Raw genomic sequence first — 25,470 nt, 5'->3', positions numbered from 1 at the left:
CCCCCTCCCCTCCCCTCTCCTCTTCCCATCCTCCCCTGAAGTGATGATTAGTCCGATCAATTTTTTTATTTTGTTTCCAAAAAGTATTACCTACGTTTATTTTTGGGGACACAGCCAAGCAGACTTGGTTTTTAGGATGTAACCGGGCTAGCGCTAAATTGAAAAAAAAAGGTATTCCATTTCCAGTTAAAACATACTTTATTTGACTTTTCTTCGTGGCCGTTCCAAAAAGAGAAGTTTTTTTGGGCTAGATGCCAAAGTATTAATTAAAGTGAACCTGAACGAATCGCTGTAAAATGCAATTAATGCAAACTAAGATTCTTATCGCTATCGTAAATTTAATGCCATATCGCTCTTGCCGGTGAAACAGTTTCTATTTCTACGCCCTCAGCTTTCTCTATGTTTTATGATGTTTACAGAAGTATTTTACTGTATGTTCTGTTCTAAATATATGTGTTTGGTAAGAATAGTAATAAGATCCTAAATCGCAGCTACCTACTAGTGAAGAGACGTTCTTTAGACCTTGAGAGCATCCCAATTAACTTTAAACAATTTCTTTCAAAAATAATCGTAACTTTTAATTACTAACACTACTTAACTGCCAATTGTTCATACGAAGTAAGAATTTTTTTAGCGACAGCAACAGAAAAACCAACAAAAAAGCTTGTTTAAATCATATGTAATGCATTGCACCCAATCAAATTTTCCAGGAAAGGACACTTGCAAAAAGCAAACTGTTGAAATTGTAATTTAACTTTTCGTTATTCGTGACGCACCTTTTGTACAGTCGTCACAATCCTGGCTCAGCCTTTTTGCAGTCCGATTCGTACCTTATTCCAAAATTATAAAGTCCAGAATCGTTTGAAGGGGGTAAAGTGTTGATGCCTAATTAACCGAGTTGGCCGCCGTACAAGGTCGCACGAACTTGGCAGGGAATGCCACGTGCCCCGAATCGGTTTTCTCGTAATACCTTTAGCATGAATGTTCATAATATTTTCATATCCAAAAATTTCAAACGACGGAATTGTTTTTACGTAAGAATTGTATAACGTAGGCTAGGAAAGTAAGGTTAATTAAAAGCAACACAAAAGTTCTGAAAACAATATGCTGGGACTTCTATGGCTATAAATATACATAAATAGGTGCTATGTAACTCGTAACTAGGGAATGCAAATCGGTTATTTTTTGTATGGAAATAACCGCGGTTTCGGTTAATAACCGATTATTTCCATACAAAAAAAAAACCGAAAATAACCGATTTGCATTCCCTACTCGTAACAAATAGTATATAGAAACGCCGTAGTACTAATCTGAATGTAAAAAAAAGAAACTTCTCGCTATTTCTTCCGCGTAGTACGCCATAACGTCATATTTCATAAATAATCTGTGTTCCAAAATTCACCCAAATTCATTCAGCCACCTCAGTGTGATTGTGCCACAATCGTCTAAACATATAAACATTATAAACTTTCACATTTCGTATTACTACGGTAAGTAGGTCAACTACCATCATATAAAATCTCAGGGGCCATTACTTACATCTTTTATCACCGCAACACAAAACACTGGCCGAGAAAAACTGCTAAAACGTCCAAAGCACACATGAGGGGCGTAATTCGACTGATAACCATTCGCGCCTCCTCGTCCCGATCCTCCCCAATGTCCCATTTGGCGAAGAAAAGTTGCCCGACGCACGAAAATGCTTCTGCAGTTATTGGTTGAGTTACCGCCACCAGAAACCCGGCAACCGGGTCAATAGGTGCCCAGACACACCCTTATTTATTGATGCTTTTGTCTTCGATTCTTGCTATTTGCAGATTGATGGTGCCTTACTTATTGTTATTGAAGTGTCCGAAGTTTGAAGTGTTGGCGGTAACTAAGATGAAATGGCTGGTCCATAATTTATCTGCACCGTCACTTTGAGAACAGAGGCTAATAGAGAGGCTTGAAAAAGACGAAATTCTGTAAACACAAACAGTTGGAAACTTTATTTGCTACGAGTTTGTCTTATAAAGTTTGTGATAACATTTTATGGGACATTTGCAGGTCAATATCTGAACCAGATTACCGTAATTTCGATACAATTCTGAAAGAGTCAAACTAAACAAGTATTTCTTACAATAGTCCAATGGACATTAAGACCAATCAGTTCTATTAGGCTTTATTAGAAGCTATCTTCTAAAGTCACAACAAAAAGCTGAGGGAGTAATTATGTCATTTGAACCAGGAATTTTAGTAATCCTCCATCTCCCTTGAAATAATATAACGCTTCAGTACCTACTCTATTTCCCGTGAAAAGCGATTGCCCTAACATGTGGCTTAAAACCCGTCTACCCTAATCCTCTATTATGCGATAACAGACTGGGCTTTATTCCCGTTGTGCTTTTAACGTATCAAATTGGTATTGAAAACATTCCGCTAATTCTCTCTAGTGCTAAGCCACTTATGTGCGACCGCGAAGTACAGATCATATTCGTAATGAATTTCCATTTCTGAATACAGTCCTATCCTGTAGCTATCCTTCTCCTTATTGTATATATAGTAGCGGCGGAAGATGGAATATGGTATGATATGCGATGATTGCTCATTGTTCTGAACGGGAATTAGAATTACCGGTTAGTCTCCGATTTTGAGCTCTGCCAGTTGTTACAACTGAACATTCTTAATTAAAACGAATCAACCGACATTGACGTTACTATATTTACATTCGGTCGAATAAAATATTTCGTAAAGTTGGTGTGCGTTGAAACTAAAATTTGACTACGACTGAAGCTTGTAGATAACACTGTTAAGCGAGCTCGTGTTACATGACACGGTTGGGCAAACGCTTCCTTTCTGTTATAAACTGGAGAGAACGGACCAATGATAACAATCTAGGTACTTACTAGGACATATAATTCCTACTCTACTATACCACACCTATAATAACCCTCCATTACGCATTGTTATAATTCGTTGTGGAACTAGTTTTTCAACTCCAAAGAAAATCGAGGCAGTAGATTATTTTGCAATTTACCTTGTCGCGGAAGCCATAAGGTGCATGACGAATTGCAAATAAAAGTATTCTATTTATTATGACACCAGCAGAAACTGGCAAAGAAATAAAAAAACCGGGCAAGTGCGAGTCGGACTCGCGCACGAAGGGTTCCGTACCACAATGCAAAAAAAAAAAAGAAAAAAAAGAAAAAAAAACGGTCACCCATCCAAGTACTGACCACTCCCGACGTTGCTTAACTTTGGTCAAAAATCACGTTTGTTGTATGGGAGCCCCATTTAAATCTTTATTTTATTCTGTTTTTAGTATTTGTTGTTATAGCGCCAACAGAAATACATCATCTGTGAAAATTTCAACTGTCTAGCTATCACGGTTCGTGAGATACAGCCTGGTGACGGACGGACGGACGGACGGACGGACGGACGGACGGACAGCGAAGTCTTAGTAATAGGGTCCCGTTTTACCCTTTGGGTACGGAACCCTAAAAAGGTAATAAGTTTAATGTGAGCTTCCAATGGAGGCGAGACATTTTTTGTTTCAGTCGAGTAAGTGTGTACGTAATCGACAAATCGAATTAGAATCAGTGGCGTCAGATCAGGCACGTAAGCGTTTATGTACCGTTGGGTTTTACCGGTTTAGTACCGTTTCAAATTGTCAATTTACAATCAAAACTCAGTAGTAAATAATCTACCTTCCTTCGCTAACTTTAAACTAGAAACACAAATGAAGGGTTGAACGAACTTAAAAGCTTAGCCAATAGAAAAAGCTTTACGCTACAGTGAATGGATATCTGGATCATCTGAAAGGATTAGCTTAGTACAGTACTGCCAAGTCGTGTAATAAAAAAAACCTCCTTTGTTTTAATTACCGCTTCAAGGCAAGTATTTTACAGAAAAATGCTCAAAGGAACAGAACATGCATTTAAATAAAACGTTATTAAAATATTTTCTTCATAAATTTAACTAAAACCGTGGGCGCGACTAAAATAAACCTGCTTTCCCCGTGCACTGTTAGCATTAACCTAATAAAGATGAATGCACACTGCAGTAGGTTTTTAATGCGGGCGCGGTACAAAAGGAAAAACCGGGCAAGTGCGAGTCGGACTCGCGCACGAAGGGTTCCGTACCATAATGCAAAAAAAAAACAAAAAAAAGCAAAAAGAAAACGGTCACCCATCCAAGTACTGACCCCTCCCGACGTTGCTTAACATTGGTCAAAAATCACGTTTGTTGTATGGGAGCCCCATTTAAATCTTTATTTTATTCTGTTTTTAGTATTTGTTGTTATAGCGGCAACAGAAATACATCATCTGTGAAAATTTCAACTGTCTAGCTATCACGGTTCGTGAGATACAGCCTGGTGACAGACGGACGGACGGACGGACGGACAGCGAAGTCTTAGTAATAGGGTCCCGTTTTACCCTTTGGGTACGGAACCCTAAAAACGATGCACATTATGACAAAGGAACGTTTTGGTACCCAAAAATGTCCCACTGCCCCGTTCTCTTTAATGAAAACCTAATAACGTTAATTGCTACTTCGTCGGTATAATAAAGCTTGTTCACAACAACGTAATTAATTTTGTGGACCAAATTCAATTAATTTAGATTGTGTAATATGTAGTTAGTCTTGTTTATCCATAGGTGCTTTGCAAACATTCAAGTTGTTGTTGTTACTGAAATAAAGTTTAATTGGAGTTTTCTATTGCGTTTGTAACTAATCCTATGGCATATTATGCATGCTGTAACTCGTAATTATTATGTGGAAATGAATTGTATGAAATTAATTATACATATTTGCCTTACATTTAGGTACTCATTTACTTACAACTATTTTGATATAGCACTAACTTATCTAATTTAGATATCTACGTCGTTACCTCTGCATATGTCGTATCTCTCATCGTAGGTAATTCCGTTTATTGACCATACACCCACACATGCATTCCTGTGTTTCTATAGAAGTTCAGACAATTATTAGAAAAAGGTAACTAAAACCTGAGGCTAATTCAATTTGATTTCCTGAACCTTAGAGACAATATTGTGATAATATAATATCTGTGTAAAGTTTCATCAGTAAATAAAATTAATGGAAATATAAATTTTGGCCGCTATATTATGGTTTATGAATAAAATGGGCTTGACACACCGATTTGACGAACTATTTTAATTATTCTATTTATTTTGTCTACGGAAACTAAAAAACATAGTAAATCAGCCAAATGGGCGTTTCATTGAGTAATTATTTACGGTAATGTCGCAAAATTTACGATGTCGATGTCGAAAAATAGAAATTCCTACTCCCAACCACGCCCACTGAGGTACAGTAGTCACGTCGGCAATTAATTTGTGTGTCGTCTCGACTAGGGTTGCCATATGGAAGAATTAAATGTCCTGATAAAAATCCTGACATCACCCTAAAAATCCGGACATTTCTTGTAGCAGAGATTTGGCGTAGCTTGAACGACGCCCCGGCGGCGCGCTGCTCTCTGCGGTGTACTGTATCGTGGATCTACATACTTTTCCCTTTCCCTTCGCCCGATCCCGTAGCCCCCTCCCCGGGCGCGCATTTTATTTTTATAAGGTCATTCCTAAAAATCCGGACACCTGCCAAGTCCGGCCGCAATCCGGCGACGTATGGCAACCCTAGTCTCGACTAATATACACCGAGTTACGAAGAATTACCTTATTACGTTTCTGGAATAAACATTTGCCAAGGAATTCGTGGTAATGTAAAACATTCTTCCTTTGACCTAGTGACCTCTTAATTCTTAATACAAGGAGAAAAGTTAGCGAGAACACGTTAATTAAAGGTTTTAAACGTTTCTTTTGACTCGACAGATGAAGAAAACAAGATAATGTTAGGTGCCTATACTTTTCTGGTATGTAAGTACTGTAGGCTAAACGGCGTAAGGTCACAGAATAACTATTAGTACTGGGGGCCGATTTTTGAATTTCGATCGCTCGACTTCGTCACTCGAAAGTCGGTGGAAAACGGGGAAATGCTAATTTTTGAAATACGAGCGATCAAAATTTGGAATCTAGTGGTATTAACCACTCGATTTCAATTGTATTAGTAGAATTTAAGTGCCTAATATTGGAGATATTATTTAACGAAATGCACGAAATCGAGTGGTCGAAATTCAAAAATCGACCGCCTGGTCTTGTTTTTAGATTCTTTTCAAGTGCTTGCTAGGGAAATAGATACTGACTATTTATATAAACTAAAATGGATACTCTTATTAAGTATACTTTACTTTTGTATCTCAGCAGCTCAGACATATGTTTAATTATTTATGATGTTTATTAGTGACTGTTGTAGTATTTCCTTTATTTGTCTTATTTGAGGATATCCGCTTAGATCTTAGAGAGATTAAACGAGTTACATTCTTCCAACTAAAACAACAATTCAGTGCCACTAAAGCCGACTTTACACGTCCAGTTTACACAATTCCCTGGTATCAAATAGAACGCTGCGAATACATAAACCACGTGAAAACTACCGGATTCCGATTGTAACGAAATTTGCTAGCGTAGATCGTGCCACAAAAATAGGAGAATTAACCAGGGCGGCATTGTGAGGATTTATTTTGAACCTATTTTCGTTGTAAATTGGATAGTATGATTTTGCTCCCTATTTGTAGATGTGCACTACTATCAGAATATCTAAATGCTACTTTGCGCTAGTCATAGTAGTAACAAGTTGTCATCATTCCTATAGAGACGCTTTTGTGCTACATCACATATCGAGTGATATTTGCTATGCTATCTACGGCGTAACGCTATGTGCTTTAGAAATTAACAGTAAACAAAATGTGTAATTATTTATCGAACCTTGTTTATTACTTGTCAATCTTATTTCTTCAATTCTTTCGATGGGCACAGCATTCCGAAGTCTATGTTTACTTCGGAATGCTGAGGTTATTTGAGTCTGGATAGATGTGGAGGCACTACTCCTAAAATGTCAGAACGAAGGACACGTTCCAATTCATGGAATTACAGTTTCGAATGATTCGATACGGATTTCTGCAATAACCGAACAAATTGAAAATTACGGTCCTTTGTTTCAAGTTTCACCAATGGCCGGGTCGCTTCGAAACGGGACGATTAATTTGAAACAAGTTTCTCGTTGCAAAAGCTATACGAGCCATTTAATATTGCAATTAAATACTCGTCCGATATTACAGTTATAAAAGTAAAGGTATAGTTTAAAGCGATGTCATTAAATTATTTATTCCTCGACAAGGTGCCTAAGTTTCATAGGTGTTGTTACACCATATTAGATTACATTTTAGCTAAGTATGTGTCCATATAAGTCGAGTGCTGTTCACTGTCAAAAACAACAAATCTCTGCTTACTTTTAGCGTCAACGCAATAAAGATTACGTGTTTTTGTTTTGAAAGCCCATTTCTGGCCGCTAAGCTTCGCAACTTTTGAGATCCGGATGTGTTCTTTTTTACCGCTTTTGCGGGTAAGTGATGCTTTCTCATCTCATATCATTTTATAAGTTATTGTATCGGTATGTGAGTAATGTATTCATACAACAACTCATCCGTCTCGCGCAGTATCGGTAAACACTGAAACTTATACGCTTTCTTGTGGTAATATTTTACAAAGGGTAGGTAGTGTATAGGTCCTACCTAATGGCGGAATTTTGTACCTTCGGCTAGTAGAAAGAAAAAGAATATCTAGAAATGTTTAAAATGTACTCGTACACTGAGAGAAAAATCATCACCAGGAATTAAAAAACAGTTCTGTACAGGGGGAAAAAATGAAGTTTTAGTAATAATTATGGACGTTTCACTATTTCTGTAAAGTTTATTTATTTCTACAAACAGCTCAGTAATCCCAAATATATTTTCAACAAACAGATAATAGAAATTGCAAGAACTAATAGAAATTGCAAAAGTCTATTTGTTCCTATTAGTTAACTCTCCTTGTCCCAGGATTAAGTTTATTTTTGTAATTCTAAGTGTATTTTTGTTGTACTTTTCTCTCAGTGTATTATTGAAGTAAAGGGTTTTGAAAAGGTACAATACAATAAAATGGTGCACAAGTTTTAAAGTGTAAAAGAGCAATTGCAAACATTGTTTGGAGTTGGACGCCGATGTATTTTCGATGAAGCAATTGCGGGTTGCCTACCGCGAAGTTCGAAATACTAAGTTTATTACTCTCTATCTTGGTCACTTTAAAATTGCAAGAGTGATAGAGACGGAGACACATAAATGTCGTATAAGTCGTATAATACGGTAGACTAGACTTATCGTAGCACGGCACAGCTCCGCTAAATCACAAAATCCAGTACTTTCCGCAGTAATCAATTACAGTGCTGCCACGTCGGCGTCGAAGACAGCCCACTGGTGACTTCCACCATGCTGCACTGCAATGCGGAACCTATAAAGCTCTTTATGGCTTATTTATAGACACATTTATTATTGTCTAACATTTAAACAGATCCTGCCAATAGGCTGTTTATTTTGCTGCCGTTTCCCTGTTATAGACAATATCTTCCTGTCTATTTGATCTTTACTTTAAATGAAATTGCGTTTGAATTATCTCCGACCATCGTAGCGTAAAAGCCCTTCGGAAATGTTCCTGGTTAAGTGAGAAATAGCCCCCAACAGCCCCTTTTCATGTTTGCTCACATGTCTCACAACCACCAGTCAATATTTGTATTCCGTAAGTCCGTAGGTGCAAATAAATGGCCCAATATATCATACGCCGTCCAGAAGTGTCTATTTTATACACCGTGTGATATACGGCTGAAACACTGGTTGCACCAAGGCCCCATTGCAGCAAAAAAAACCAAATTACCAGGAAAAGTGTATATAAAATTCGCACGAGCGCCAGAGACGCGAGAATAAAAATGGCGGATGAGTCCCCTGTTGGCGGGAAAAATGAAATATGGCCGCCGCAAGACCCGCGTCCCCGGAGCCGACCCGCGCTTCCTCAGCCTTTTTTACTCGTTATTATTGAAAATTCTCTTCACAGCGAGTGTAGCGACGAATATTTGCTTTTATTTCGATGCTTTGCATAATGCATGGCTGAGTAAAATATGCTATTGTTCTTGTGCGTAAATGAGTTAGGAGTCTTCGGGGTTTGTTAACGATTTTATTGACTCGTTTCGTTACTTCGTTACGTTACGCAAGCAATACTTTTTTGTTTATTTTTAATGTCTTTTCTATTATTTCACTGCTAGTACTGACTGAATTTATTATTAGATGGCAATATGGCCGTCACATATCAGTATCATTATTTTTTCAATTAATTCATATTTTTTATAAACTTTCAAAAGTTTCAAATGGCGTCGACAGTTCTTGTAACAGTTCAAAGCTCAAAGTTGAGTTTTCCGTTCTTGTTTGTTATTTTCGGCATCTGAGCATCTGGCCCTGTGGCGCAACGGATAACGCGTCTGACTACGGATCAGAAGATTCCAGGTTCGAATCCTGGCAGGGTCGCACTGAACACAACTTTTTGTGTTTTTTTTTTTGCTTGTATAAACATGCATTATGAATATATTTTTTTTTCAAATACACATAATTATATTTCAAATACACACATTTACAATATTCTAAAATTATAAATACTTAAATAGTTTTAGTCTTGTGTTGGTAAATATAAGACCTCTAAAAATAACTAAAACTATCGGCTTTTTTTGTTTACATTAATTTTATAATCGTTATTAACTCCCCATCGTGGCGTGGTCCGATTCTCATTACGAATGCAAGTTGTGCCTTTATATCTACGTGGGCGTATTGAAAGGCGTTGAATGCATAGATACTCTACTCAGTCTACTCAAACATACTTGCTTCCTTTTATAAATATACAGTCTTGAAATATGGAGTTGGCGACATTTTCACCCAGCCTTAAACTTGTTCACAACGCCTAGCGAACGAAACACCACAAGTGAACCAGTTCAAAGTCTCCCTCATATTGGCATGGACCTAGAGGTCAGGTTATATTAGCCAAAAAGTTAAAAACCAGTACAATGTTTTGTGAATTATTAGGCTGCATTTCCATACATATTAATGGCACGCGGGATGAGCTCCTTTAACTAAATAATCCTTGTTTCGGCTTTGTTATGTTAATCTGAGCGTTCTGAGCCACTCGGCGCTGTCGCGAGTGTAACATTTTCATTTTCACGTTAATTAGTTGCTGGTAATGCTGGCATGTTGGAAGTCGCCCGGATGGCGCCACATGAGGTCAAAAAATGTTTGTTTACTGTAGAGGTCTCCGTCTGTCTGTAATCAAATTTTAAAAGTTTTGTGACCTAATAGATTGCTAGTGAATATAATTACATTTTTGTCAAAAATTACAAAAAACGGATGTCGATCGTACGTAAGTAGGTACCTTACTCGCTTTTGGCTTCGACTACTTTAAAATTTTACAAAAGAACGTGAGTATTATAATAATGCCGGAAAAGCCGCCCATCTTGTTTTTTTGTTTTTCCTGCCTTTATTCATTTAACGAGGGAATATGGTTATACTTTCAGTTAACACTGTTAACAGCATACCGTGTTAGCCGTTTTAATAAAGAGCTAACGATTATTAATGTTTCATCTAAATCACTTGACTAGCCCCTTTTATTAATGCTTATGCATATTTCTCAATTTATAGAAAAAAACTCATTTTGGATCCCCAATTTATGTCTTAGTCATAATTAAAGGGATTTGAAGAGTAATCTCTCGTCATGGCGCAAAAATGTTTACTTAGTACCAACAAACAAACATATAACAAAACAAATCAAATATTACAAACAGCATCATTCTTAAGAGGATAGGACCGGTTTTCTATACTTTCAAACATAGTCCCCATTTTCCTCTCTGGATATAGACGTTATGGAAAATGTTTATAAGAAATTTATTAACTTGAGCTATGCCCCTTTGTTTTGATTTTTTTATTGGATTTTTGTTCATGATATGAGTTGGGTTTTTAGGAGCGAAAATCAAATTCCATTCAAATTTTTAAAGCTTTCCATTCGATTCCATATATCTTTATTAACTGTTTTCAGTTAGGTAGGAATATGCAAAATATCTCACTTAAATACATCACATCCATATCTACGTGAATATTAATTTATTCTAAAACGATTGTTTCCATGAATAAATAATTTGAATTAATGAATTTATTGTTCACGGTGCTTCATTTCTTCAAGTATTTTTTTTTAATTCCAGATAAACCTGCGTCTTATCCTGGTCTCCGGCAAGACGAAGGAGTTTGTGTTCAGTCCGGTGGACTCGGCGGGTGACATCGCGATACACGTCTACGATAACTGGCCTGAAGGTAAACCATTCACCTCCTTGTCACATACTAAGCAGACACAGCTGTATGGAGCCTTAAGACGAAACCCGTGCGAAATCGCCTTTTCATATAGTCACAGAATAAATAATAGTACTAAGTACAGAAGACTCACTCTCTAACAAAACGCGTCTGTTACGATCAGCACAGATATGGCCGCTAGGTGGCGACAGCGCCACGCGCGGCTTATGGTAAACCCCAAAATTGGGGCCGAACGGATGTACTTTTAGCTACCTGTAGCAAAGGCTTTGCAAAGCGACGAAATCGCGGAGTGAAACACGCCTGATATAGTCCTCATTTTCGTACAAAATCTATTTATCGCTTCAAATTTTTACAATAATCAAAAAATCATAGCTATGGTTAATATACTTACATCATGTTATGTAAAGAAATTTTTCATCCAGAGAGGAAAATGAGGCCTACGATTGTGTGGAGAAGCGGCCGTCCCCTTTCCTCTTAATGCCGATTTCGCACGGGACGGGACAGTGAGGCAGTAGGGCAGAGCAATTAGGAATAGTGCCAACAGTGGACGTTCAAACTTACGGCTCCTCTACACGATGGGCCAGCGCCGGCCACTCCAAGGGACTCATTTATGCGTTAGTGATATTTCTATCTCATTATCTATCGCATGGCTGCGTACCTTGAAGTGGCCGGCGCTGGCCCATCGTGCAGAGGAGCCATTACGAAGGGTGTGAGCCCACCGAAATGTGCAAGAAACAATATTTTCTTCTTAATTAGGTGCAGTGGCGTTCAAAAGTGCATGGATAGATGTCGACCGTTATGCCTTAATATTACGGTTGAAACATCTCCATGCACTTATGAACGCCAGTGTACATACTCATTAAAAGTTATATGCGACGCAGGCGTACTGTGATTAATATCTCATATCAATATCACAATAATAGCATCGATGAGGCTGTCCATAAATTACGTCATCGATTTTTGACGATTTTTGACCCCCCCCCCCCCCTCCTAAAATCATCCAAAAATCATGCTTCGAATGACCCCGTTTCCTCCTATGTCACGCTACCATCATCCGATGTCCAGACCCCCCCCTAATTTGAAATGACGTAATTTATGAATAGCCCCGATACAGCAATCTTATATTAAACAAGGAAAGTTTGACAATCAACTTTAGTCAGTCTCTTTAATATTTGTTGTTAATAGGGAAATTTTATGTATCACTGTCTGATGACTTGGTCGCACAAGGAAAAACTACCTTTTTTATTTGCTAACATACACAATAAAATATTTTATGTAGCTAATTGAATTAATTTAGCCATCATAATACTCTTTGTTTGCCGAACTCATCCTCTTTACCCCCCTCCCCCATCCCCAGTAACGTACAGACAACATGTATAATCCGACATACAAGTGACACTTCTAAATTGAACTTTATTGTCTTGAATCAAAGTTTGTTTTGCACTTACGACAGCCAGCAGTCGATAAGTGTGTCACGTCGATCCCGAGTGTCTAAAAGTTTAAATTGCTCTGTATCCAATGATAAACACTTGAGCTTATAATCCAAGTCGGGAGAGACAAAGTTTTGTACGGAATTAGACAGGCTTCGGCATGCGACCTCAAGGGGGACCTGTGCTTTAAGTAGGTAGTTACCTGCGAGGAATAAAGTTTGTAACGTTATCTGACAGCGGTCGTCAATGTTATGGACATGAACGTTTATTGATAATGAAATGACAGTACGTTTTTATTTAGTTCTTCCATTGTTTTAATCGCAAGAAAGTATGTAGCTTGTCCTTCGTCCCATTGGACGGATACACGTCACACGCCGGAATACAATAACTTGTACTATGTAGATGTTGGAGTGCTATTGTGCTCTGCACTGCAACAAAATAGGTAGGTACTATACTGAGACGGACTTCGAAATCGAAGAAATCATAACTCTATAATTGGTCGCGCGATTTTTATTCAGATGACTAGGAAAGTAGGTAATCCTGGTAATCCTGGCATCCGTAAAATTATTTACCCCTATCCTCATTATTAATTTTTCTAAGACTTTTGGTAGACTAAAAATCTTGTTTACAGTAAAGTGACATTTTCTTTTTTCACTGAACCTGTACAGATAATTCGAATCTGAAGTGTAAACAGAGCCTCTTTTATTAAATATCATTTGTTTCCGGCCGTCATCAGGCCCGCTCCCGGGGAATTCGCGACACTTTTGTTTTCACAGTTCATTTGTCCCCTCGGCGGAACCATCTTGGACTTGATTTGCATCTGTCACATCTCTTTCGCATTTATAATTTACGTAGATTTGTTTTTCGCCGAAAAATACTTCTTGGATCTACTACAAATTTTCTATCTATAAATGTCCGCTGGACTGGATGCGGGTGGCGCAAGACCGGCATTGTGGCACTCTTTGGGGGAGGTCTAATGTCATGTCCAGCCGTGGACGTATGAATATGTAAAAAAAACCGGGCAAGTGCGAGTCGGACTCGCGCACGAAGGGTTCCGTACCATAATGCAAAAAAAAAATAACAAAAAAAAGCAAAAAGAAAACGGTCACCCATCCAAGTTCTGACCCCTCCCGACGTTGCTTAACTTTGGTCAAAAATCACATTTGTTGTATGGGAGCCCCATTTAAATCTTTATTTTATTCTGTTTTTAGTATTTGTTGTTATAGCGGCAACAGAAATACATCATCTGTGAAAATTTCAACTGTCTAGCTATCACGGTTCGTGAGATACAGCCTGCTGACAGACGGACGGACGGACGGACGGACGGACAGCGAAGTCTTAGTAATAGGGTCCCGTTTTACCCTTTGGGTACGGAACCCTAATGAAGTAACTATCATAATAATTCATTACAATATACCTGTAACTTTATTTACCGTAAAACGGGGTGAGTAGGTTTCGCGGGGAGTGGTGGGTTATGAATGGGGACTTGGGGAGAGAAGGTTTGAGGGGGGTGAGAAGGGATTTTAAGGCTACTGCTACAAAAATAATGTATTCCAATTTAAAATGGAGCTATAGTAATAAGCATAATAAAAAAAAATCGATCCAACAATCTTCCAAAATCACCTTTGTATGAAAACCCCTCTCACCCCAAATACGAGGCACTATGGGGTGAGGTGGGTTTTCCTCTTTATCGTCAAAGTTATGAAATGGAACTACCCAAAATAAAATAAAAACTAAAATACAAACGTCCGGAACACTTATCATATACACCATTCAGTTTTCATATGTAAAAATAAAATGTTATCGAGGTTTGAATTTCAGTTTTGACCCTACTCACCCCATTTTACGGTACCTACGCTATGTACAACTCTGTAACTCTGTAGCAAGCAAGTTGATAAAAATTTATGGTAGAAACGGTTTAACGGTTTTAGCGGTTTTAATTTTAGTGTAAAATGTACTTAAATCTATCAGTGAATTGCAATTACACACTCGTGTCGTTTTATATGCCAGAAGTATTCGAGTGGGCGAACGTTGGCAGGTCGCTTTATTTTAGTACCATAACGAGGATATAATAAGATGTGTGCGGGAATAATTCCAGAATCCCGATTAGGGTCACCTAATTTCCGAGTTTAAAGGTTTTTCGTTTAAATGGACGCTGCTTGAATACGAATGTTGGCACGCGACGGATATACTACATAGGTATAAACGTTTATGGAGTGTTTGTTCAGTTGGGTGCTTGGGTATATACACATTAAAGATGTAAAGTTAGTAAAGATCAGAACAGACCACTCAATTCAGCTATTCTTCAAGATTTTCCATTATTTTCCTTTTTCTTCTTATAATTTTATTGCTGTCACATAAAAAATAAAACACGCAGGAAATTGAATGTTAATAGAATGGAAACCTGTTTTTGTTTTGGTGAAGTATTTTATATTCCTAATTGAAGCATGCAAGTGTTGGTGATAAAACTTGTCGAGGAATATTAGCACGGTTACAAACAGTAGTATCGCACAGTCGGTGCTGAATACACATTACACATTCCCGGCGGCAATTTAATCGGTTTACAACTTTACACATCACACTCGCACTCGGAGTCGCGTTGTTGACAGACACCTTGACAAATTATCACTTATCGCGGACGCTTTAATTGTAATTGGTTTATTTATATGAATATTTAAAGCTTTAGCCACACCTGTTTACGGGATACGGATGGTATGTCATTTGATCGTCTTCGTCGGGCCTAAGTAGATCCACGTTAGGTTATATATAGACGCGAGTATATTGTTAACATATACATAATTGATAATACAATATGTTAAGGGGCCCACTGATTAACAGTCCGCCGGACGGTATCTGCCTGTCAGTTGTTCGGAACTGTCAAAATTTTGTTCTAACTGACAGGCCAATACCGTCCGGCGGACTGTTAATCAGTGGGTCCCATTACACGTTCTAATATGCAGCTCTTAGGCAGTTATTATCTATACTACGGTGGGATAGTATCATTTATTATTAGAATGTGATAATTATTATACCTAATTTACACAGTGTAACTCGCAGTAAGTATGCGAGTTGTAACTATAATATAATTAATTTAAATTATTTCCACTAGAACGATTCTTATTTGACGTAATGCGACGTGTTAGTCATGTTAGTATGCATATAAAAATTTTAATTAGATACTTAGTTATTCATTCGTTCTAATTACAAGGAAACCAGTCCAAAATGAATATAGGTATACTTTTAACATAAGACCGACCGCGCAAAATTATATTATCCAGTCAGATCAAATGATTTTCATCTTAATATAGTACGCCATAAGAGCTCTTACATATGCTACTGCGGCTTATTGAAGTGCGAAAAAAAGCGGTAATTAGCGACGACCTCGTTTGGCGCAACGTTGCGCGAGGTCAGTGTCCCACGTGTGTACACGCCTTTATCTACCACACATCGCGGCTCAGGACCGCTTCGGCCTCAGTTTCATTTCGGCAACTTCTTAAGTAGTTCTCATTCGCATTTGGTCTACTGTTCCGATTCGCCAGCATTCCTATATCGTCACTTTCTTATCTCGCCCGCTTTCTTACGTGGGCCACTGTAGTAACTTGGTTATATTCCTAATTAGACTACAGTGCCGATTCGTCAACACTCCTAATTCGTCCATAGTGCTTACTCGTCAACATTCCTATTTAGACCACAGTGCCAACTCGTCAACTACATAGCAGCCCTAATAGTACATCATCATTATCATCAAAGTTATCTTTATGGTTAAGGACAAGTGTGACAACAGCAAATACTAATTGTAACTACCTATTTATCTGTCTTTCTTAGATACCTATTGAGCTAGAAAAAATATTTTATTTGAATAAAATGTGTGCTGCTTCTGACAGTTTAAGTGACAATCAGTATTAATTCTACATTCTCAATTCAAATAAAAGAACGCGGACGAGTTGGCACTTTGGTCGAAATAGGAACGTAGACAAAAATGGTATATTGACGATATCAGATATTGGACGAGTTGGCACTATGGTCAAAATAGGAATTTAGACAAAATGGGGTATTGACGATATCAGAAAGTAGGCAAGTTAGGAAGGTGACGATTTAGGAATTGTAGGCTGACGACATGGCACTGTGGACGATTTATGGAGATGACGAAATGAAACTGAGGCCGAAGCGGTCCTGAGCCCACATCGCATCCAAAACGCACTAACTGATATATATCTAATCAGTTTAAATTCCAACCTTATTACGTTCAATTAAAGTCTGAAATAGATTTTCGATATGGACATCTACACATCTACAGTCCTCATAACATTTTCAGTTTAAATTTCAATCTTATGGTTTTGTATTTAAGACTAAAGTCAATTATTGGAGTGGTCGATATACGGTGTTCTGTCATTGGGTTGCGTATTACTATGATTACGCCACTTTGGCTCCTGCTACACTAATTGGTGTTTATTAGAGTTAAATAAGTGTTTGTTTTGAGACTGCAGTATTTACTGACCCAAGCGTCCGAGAGCTTGCAACAACAAAAAAATTAAAAAGAGCCAACTGAACTACCATGATATTGGAATAATACCGGAGGAAAATGGCGAACTTGAAAATTTCTTACTTTATCGTTTAGATAGAAGCTTACACCTATCAAATCGTATGATGACACTTTTTTACCTAACTAATGTATTTATTGAATTACTGATTCAAGATCTACTGATGGAAGAGGCCGTGACAATTACTTTTGTTTGTATGAAAAACCGGGCAAGTGCGAGTCGGACGGAAAAACGGTCACCCATCCAAGTACTGACCGCGCCCGACGTTGCTTAACTTCGGTCCCGTTTTACCCTTTGGGTACGGAACCCTAATAGACAGCACAATTGCATAAAGTAGAGCCAATTTTAAAACTGATGAAGGAGAAGAGGCCTTTGATTTTAGATTTGTATGCAAATGTAGTCCTAACTTTCCTAAACCTAAGCATTATAACGACTAACAGTCAAATATATAACTAAATTCTAGCATTTATTGCGAGTTCCGGTCCGCTAACAAAGAACACCGTTACGTTACCGTGCAAAAACCAGGTGTCTAATTTGTAGGTAGGGTAGTTACGATGTATAGCCCCATATGTTCGGGCCGAGTTAGTACAGGGCTGCTAATCCCGCACCTTTCCGAGTCATCGCCACAAACAAACCAGTTTCAAGTGTGACCTTAGTAACTTGTCGGCGAATCAACTTTCAGACCAACACTTAATCTGTCCACGTCATTTAAACTTCTTTCGAAAATTTCGCTGACAAATAATAGCCTCGTAAGACCCCGTGTACTTGTACAAGTATTAATTAAATTCGAGTTTTGAACTCATATTTCCAAATTCCAAAGCGCATAAATTGCCCTGGGTCTTACGAGGATAAATAAGGTAGAAGTACTAGTGGTAGTGGTAGAAGTACTATTCGACACGGGCACTTTATGTCAAAGTTACAAGGATTAAATTTGAATACAGAAAAATCTTCGCCGTTCAAATTTAACCTATATTACTTTGACATAAAGTGCCCATGTCGAATACTAGTGCAGCGTCGATCACTAGTACTTCTACCTATTTGTTCTCTGATAGACATAAAATTTAGGCAAATATTAATCTGGAAACGTGATTACTTGGTAACTCAAGACACATTTTTGGTAACGCCAGAGACGAGAAAACTGTCGGCCTAAAAGTTGATACTTGTTTCGGATTCAGCTGGCTCAGCTCAGCCATGTTCCATTCGCCCGTGCTCGCTACGTGGTCAAAATGGCACCTAGTAATTTGTAGGGCTTTTGCCCACCAGCAGTGCTATCCAATTAAACCGACGTAATTTATAAGAGTTTCTGAGTCGTATTTGTCGTTTTTACACTGGAACGTTGATAACGTGGAATGTTCTATGTTCACGCCTCTGCGCTCGTATCTTTGCGTTCACAGTAACGTCTTTGATCCGAAACTTTTTATATTTTTTTTTTTGTTTTGTCTGCTGATTCACCCATTTTGTTCAATGTGTTGGTCTTCGTGAATTGAAATTATTCAAAAATTCAAGATATACTGCCCGATTCGAACTTTAAGATAGGTACAGTCGCCATCAGATATATCGGAGCGGCCAAGGTGTTCACAATATCTGAACATGCACTCTAACGCCTTGACAATAGAGGCGTGCTCAGATATTTGTGAGCACCTTGGCCGCTCCGATATATCTGATGGCGACTGTACGACAATTAATAGATCTAGAAACTATATGGATTAGATATGTACGTATACCTACGTATCTTAAAAGTTCGAATCGGGCCGTTAATAATTCAATATGTATTGCAAATCGCATGCGATTACCAGTGACGCTTGTAGAGGCCATTAGATACGCTCCTACTACATAAATTAGTTGTTATTCGAGTTACCTAACGTTTGTTTTTCATCATAATACATGCTTCGTTCAATGTTTTTAATCCGTGCAACAAAAGGCACGCGACGTAGACCACAAATCCGGTCCGAGTCCGAGTCTGAATTATTACGCCGCACCTTCTACGAGCTGGCTTATCCTGGCTGGAATTATGGCCGTTATAGAACTTGCCAGTTGCTTATCAGTCGGGAATCTGGTCTAGGGTGAAATGTAATTTTGTTGCCTAGCTTTATATCAAGGTCAGAGTAAGGTTGTGGAAGGGAGTGACAAAATTATGTGGCTTTGTTCTCGTTAGATAAGTTAGGTGACATAAGTTGCACTTAGATACTGTATCTACCTTATTACCTGCATTGGTAAAATAATTGCCAAAATTTAAGTACAAGCCAGAATTACGCCGCGGTCGATTCGTTCAAACTCTGCTAGAAATTCGGGTCTACGTAATATATTAATTATATTTATTATCAACCACGAGTTAGGCACTGACATATTCACTAATGTCAGTAACGTCTACGTAACTTACTTTCTATGCATCTCGCTCGCACCAATATGCCAGTAAGCGTGATGTATACAAAGTAAGTTACGTACACGTACTTACCTTTTTTTTTATATCAAATACATAAAATATAAAATAAAATGGTAATTTTATATAACATTTTGTTATTAAAAATAATGAAAATCAGAATTGTAAAATACTATATCATATTATAATTTTACACATAATGCAAAAAAACACAAGAAAATCAGCAAAATGTTTACGTAAACACTAGTTCCAAAGTGTATTTATTCGTGACGCGGGCGCCATCTACACACCCGCGGTGTAACTAAACTAGTCGGCGATGCGATGTTGTGACGTATTCTTCAATGTAGTTGTGACTCATGCAAGTGTGTGTAAGCGGCTACGCGAGTCAATACCGGCCAGCATTTACACAACGCCTGTCGTAAGCCTCCATAGCTCAGGGGTTAGAGCACTGGTCTTGTAAACCAGGGGTCGAGAGTTCAAATCTCTCTGGGGGCAGTTATGTAACTTACTTTTTGTTTTAGTTTTTTGTTTATTTTTTATGTAGAATAATATTTAAATTATCTAATTATGTATGGTAACATCCAGTTTTATAAGAATGTTTTTTAAAATAGTTTTGATTTTAGTTTCAGTTTAATCATGTTAATTCTTTGAAATTACATGTAGAAATACATTTTTTAGTGGTGAATATAGGAGATTTAAATTTTTTTTATTTTTTACTTAGAATCGAAACTTTGCCAGGAACGAAACAATTTTTGACCTTTTTTCATTGATTTCGGTAAAAAAAATTGTTGGTTGTGGGTTCGAAACTTTACCCTTTAAATAAATAAAAATCATTATATTTCGGACATAAATCCATAGTTTAACGTTAACGGACCAAATTATAATAAATCCTCAATGCAAGCCTTATTGCCACCTTAAAAAATCTGGTTAAGAGAAATTTTGGTCCTATAATGGCTATAATCCTTTTCCAGGACGGACCAAACTACAAGGTTTTGTTCCAAAAAATGCCAATATATATATTAAAATTTATGCAGCTTTGATGATTCATTTAATGATAAGTAACTTTTCCGAAAAACCAATCGAATATGAACCTTAAATCGGATTCCTAAGTTTGAAATTGTATTGGCGAGTATGTGGTCGCTAGGTGCACTATGCCTGGGAAAGGGTTAAAGGAATAAGCTAGCAGCTGTCATTAACGATGTAAACGTGTATTTCCAGCGGACTGGGCGGCCGAATGCGTGTCCCGCGCGGAGATCCTGCGACTCATCTACCAGGGCCGCTTCCTGCACAGCTCGGTGACGCTGGGCGCGCTCGGGCTGGCGCTCGGCCGCACCACCGTCATGCACCTAGTGCCGCGCGAACACCTCCCCGAGCCCAACTCACACGGTCAGTACCATCCCACACACTGTTCACTGCACATCTACCAGGGCCGCTTCCTGCACAGCTCGGTGACGCTGGGCGCGCTCGGGCTGGCGCTCGGCCGCACCACCGTCATGCACCTAGTGCCGCGCGAACACCTCCCCGAGCCCAACTCACACGGTCAGTACCATCCCACACACTGTTCACTGCACATCTACCAGGGCCGCTTCCTGCACAGCTCGGTGACGCTGGGCGCGCTCGGGCTGGCGCTCGGCCGCACCACCGTCATGCACCTAGTGCCGCGCGAACACCTCCCCGAGCCCAACTCACACGGTCAGTACCATCCCACACACTGTTCACTGCACATCTACCAGGGCCGCTTCCTGCACAGCTCGGTGACGCTGGGCGCGCTCGGGCTGGCGCTCGGCCGCACCACCGTCATGCACCTAGTGCCGCGCGAACACCTCCCCGAGCCCAACTCACACGGTCAGTACCATCCCACACACTGTTCACTGCACATCTACCAGGGCCGCTTCCTGCACAGCTCGGTGACGCTGGGCGCGCTCGGGCTGGCGCTCGGCCGCACCACCGTCATGCACCTAGTGCCGCGCGAACACCTCCCCGAGCCCAACTCACACGGTCAGTACCATCCCACACACTGTTCACTGCACATCTACCAGGGCCGCTTCCTGCACAGCTTGGTGACGCTGGGCGCGCTCGGGCTGGCGCTCGGCCGCACCACCGACATGCACCTAGTGCCGCGCGAACACCTCCCCGAGCCCAATTCACACGGTCAGTACCATACCACACACTGTTCACTGTACATCTACCGGGGCCACTTCCTGCACAGCTCGGTGACGCTGGGCGCGCTGGGGCTGGCGCTCGGCCGCACCACCGTCATGCACCTAGTGCCGCGCGAACACCTCCCCGAGCCCAACTCACACGGTCAGTACCATCCCACACACTGTTCACTGCACATCTACCAGGGCCGCTTCCTGCACAGCTCGGTGACGCTGGGCGCGCTCGGGCTGGCGCTCGGCCGCACCACCGTCATGCACCTAGTGCCGCGCGAACACCTCCCCGAGCCCAACTCACACGGTCAGTACCATCCCACACACTGTTCACTGTACATCGGTGGACTTTATGCCTTTTGTAATAAGGTCCACCGATGTACAAATAGGAGTGTTGCTGTTTGTAATGCAGATCTATCCATGACCTTACCCTGGCTACATCGTAGCTTTGCTTTCTAGCGCCAGTCCCTTATTATTTAAACCTTTTCGCCGCCATTGACTTGATGTAAACTCAGTATATTTTCGTGCCCCATACGCCACGACTTCATATCGCCACGGCTTTACGTGCAATTTTTGACATGGCTTTAAAACAAAATCCACAGACACATTCTTCTTTTGCTATTGCTCCTTTGGGTGCCCAGAATTTCCCAAGAAGTGTAACTCACGGGAATCAATATTTAATTTGCAGAAGTACGCTATGCCTAACGAGCCTTCCTTAACCTAACCAGTCCCCTCGTCCTTTTCCTTTCCCTACCTGTAAGTGATTTCCTTTTTTCCAAACTTAACATCATCTAAATAAATTTCTGGGCACCTAAATTTGTGTTGGCATTGCCTGTTGTTTTGCATACCTACTGACTGTCTCTGATATGTTGTTTCATATATTTTTGTAGTCGAGGTGCCTAGAATTTTATTTTTACTATGCATTAGATAGACATGTATCGAAAAATGGCTAGCCCCGTCACTATTTCACTTAATACATATTCTTAACATAATTTTATGTTTTAGATATTTTAGAATCCAATATGTACTTATTTTGATGTGTAGATTACGTTAACCAAGTAAATTAATTTAAAATATCACAATCCTTCATATAGTTAGTCCAAGAAAAGTCTGCAGCGATATTGATAGCCCACGCCGTGTGTTATTACGTCAAACTTCTATGAGATTGACGTATAACAAACACTTTCACTGTGTGGGCTATCAAAATCGCTGCAGACTTTCCTTGATTCAACTCTTCTACTAGGTACATATATATTTTTAACCTTTTGTTTTTGCACATTTCAGATCAACGACAAAAGAGTAAAGGCGGTTCGAGCAGTTGTTGTTCAGCTTCGTGCTGCATATTGTAATGCTCCCCCATCTGGGTGCGCCGCGGCAGCGAGTGAGGACTCCGTGTTCAGTGTTGAGTGACGGGCCGCGGCGCACCTCCCGGACATCGCGGCTGGCAGTGACGTGGCGTGCACTAATACAAGAGTGAAGGAGGCCTCTCACGGCCTCTTTGAGCGATGGCTCATTTATCCCACGACTACGACACTGCGAGCTATCACTTCAATTCATTTCCGATTTCATAGCTTGAGCGATGTCACGCGTAGCTCGCTTAGGACTCGATTCGATTTTTAGATATTCGGGACTCACTAGCTTATGCAAACGGGATAAGTCGACCCGGCTATCGAACACAAAATCTTAGTATTATAATTTAGGCCATCTACATGAATTTATATAAACGTTACTATGGAGATATTTATAAAAATTAAATGACAAATTTAGTAGAAACGAAGTGTGTAAATTACTCTCATTTGCATTGTAAATAGTACGTATATTTTGTAATTCGTTAAGGGAGCGATCTGCGGGATTACTGTTTTTGTGATAAGTTCATGCAATATATTGGATCTTTTTATTTTTATCGGTGTTTGCCGCTAGATGTAGCCCCGCTCGCTCGGGCTTTATAGTATCAAGTAACAATACACGAACATTGCGACTGTATCGGATCGGATAGATATGTATATGGACTGTAGTCTGTAACTACGACTCGCTGTAAATCTTAGTATTAAAAGTTGCTCCCGTGTCGCGCACGGGCGCGTCTCTGCCTCTATATTTTATTATCTCGAAGTTTTATTAGATCTTATTTTCGTTGTATAGGAGCGACTCGTGGTTGCGTTCCACTTGCATGAGATTATAATATGTATACATAATAAAATAATTTGTTAGTACAATTCATTCAGAAATAGAGTGCACGCGATTCAGACTCTTTATGAACGAATTAAGAGCAATACTTCATTGGATCACCTAAAATTTTGTAATAGCATATATGACACTTAATAGATTTTTATTTATTAGCTTCTCAGCGTTACCAGAGTCAGACTGCTTATGTAAATATTTTTTTAAATGTTTCCTCATATACATCACATAGCAACCTAAAGTAATCCTTTATTTGGCATTTCGTATTTAGTTATTAATTATATTTTAAATTGGCTTAAGGTTGATTTGTCGATGGATTATTTTGGCTTAGCCTTAATTTTTGTTATAAGCTTACATATTAAAACATGTCTTCGAAAATATAATTTTATACTTTATATTTAGAGTTGGTAATCCATCCCATCATGTAACGCGAATATTTTGTTATAGTACAAATTGTATGGAATGGTTTTGGCAATAGTTGCTCAGTGCATGGGATCCAGTATTCGGTCGCGCCATCTTGCCACTCTCGCCGCGCGAGTCGGATGCGTTTCCTCACAACTAAATATCACACCAAATACTTGTAAATTACAAAACGACAGTATAAAATTGGCTAAGTAATATACTTTACAGTACATATCGTTGGGTGATAAGCAAAAGTCACTAAGTACTATCAAAAAATTTAAGTAACAATGCACTTTATTACACTTGTAACACGGTTTATTGTCCAATAATTTCAATGGTGTTAGTGACTTTTGCTTGTCACCCGACGATATGGTGCTACTTTAAGGACAATACGTGCCTATGTCAAAAATTTATAGGGCCATATGTACTGTAAAACGTTGTACAATACAACATGTGCAAAAAGGTAATTCGCAACTCGTGTCGTTTTAAAACACTCCCTTCGGTCGTGTTTCAATTTATCGCCACTCGTTGCGAATTTCCTACTTTTCGCACTTGTACTATCGTAATGTACAATAAATGCATTATTGTTAAATATATACCTACTACTAGTAGTAGTACATATTTCCTGGGATACCTGTATAGTTCTGGCCCGCTTAGCAACTTCTGCTACTGACTGTACACTTGTACAGGGATTAGGAGAAGGAAAGGTAAATAAAATTCTATATAAACTTCTTATTTTGGGATTATTATATGAACTAGTTTGGAGACTGAGAGTGGATATAGTAGTAACGAAACGCATTCAGCTCGGCTCGGCGCACGGGCGCGGCCTTTAGAATAGTTGCCGTATGAATGATTTATATTTTGGTTGCTGTTCAGTTGCTGTATGTATGTATTTTGTTAAGTTGTGTAAAATATCTAGTTTATAAAGAGAATAAAATTAATTTCAACTCGATTTCATCTTTTATTTTTTGTTACGCTTTTTCATCCTGTACATAAAGATTAGGTGTCCGATTGAATAAAATACATTTAAATAAATAGTGGCTTTTGTAACTTCTCTAAGTATGTATAGTCTGAATATGTAGGAGACCCGCGTTAAGGTGATATCGTAGCCAGATAG

General features: G+C 39.1%; 1 protein-coding gene and 2 non-coding genes across 3 annotated transcripts in view; all 3 read left to right on the top strand.

Annotated features, from left to right (window-relative positions):
- The window catches only part of LOC134670797 (ubiquitin-like protein 3), a 265,658-nt gene extending 240,353 nt beyond the window's left edge, over positions 1-25,305 (top strand). The window contains exons 2-4 of the mRNA XM_063528620.1: positions 11,167-11,275; positions 20,842-21,009; positions 23,058-25,305. Of these exons, the coding sequence (XP_063384690.1) occupies positions 11,167-11,275; positions 20,842-21,009; positions 23,058-23,122 (342 nt within the window). The 3' untranslated portion in view covers positions 23,123-25,305. The remainder of the gene's footprint in view (positions 1-11,166; positions 11,276-20,841; positions 21,010-23,057) is intronic.
- On the top strand, positions 9,379-9,451 carry Trnar-acg (transfer RNA arginine (anticodon ACG)). The gene has a single exon. It is a non-coding gene; the product is annotated as a tRNA-Arg (tRNA).
- Positions 20,046-20,118, top strand: Trnat-ugu (transfer RNA threonine (anticodon UGU)). Its single transcript has one exon. It is a non-coding gene; the product is annotated as a tRNA-Thr (tRNA).
- Positions 25,306-25,470: the final 165 nt, after the last annotated feature.

The sequence above is a fragment of the Cydia fagiglandana genome, chromosome 14, assembly GCF_963556715.1.
Source record: "Cydia fagiglandana chromosome 14, ilCydFagi1.1, whole genome shotgun sequence".
Classification (NCBI taxonomy): Eukaryota; Metazoa; Arthropoda; class Insecta; order Lepidoptera; family Tortricidae; genus Cydia; species Cydia fagiglandana.
The sequence above is the reverse complement of the archived record's forward strand: the minus strand, read 5'-3'. Positions and strand labels throughout refer to the sequence as shown.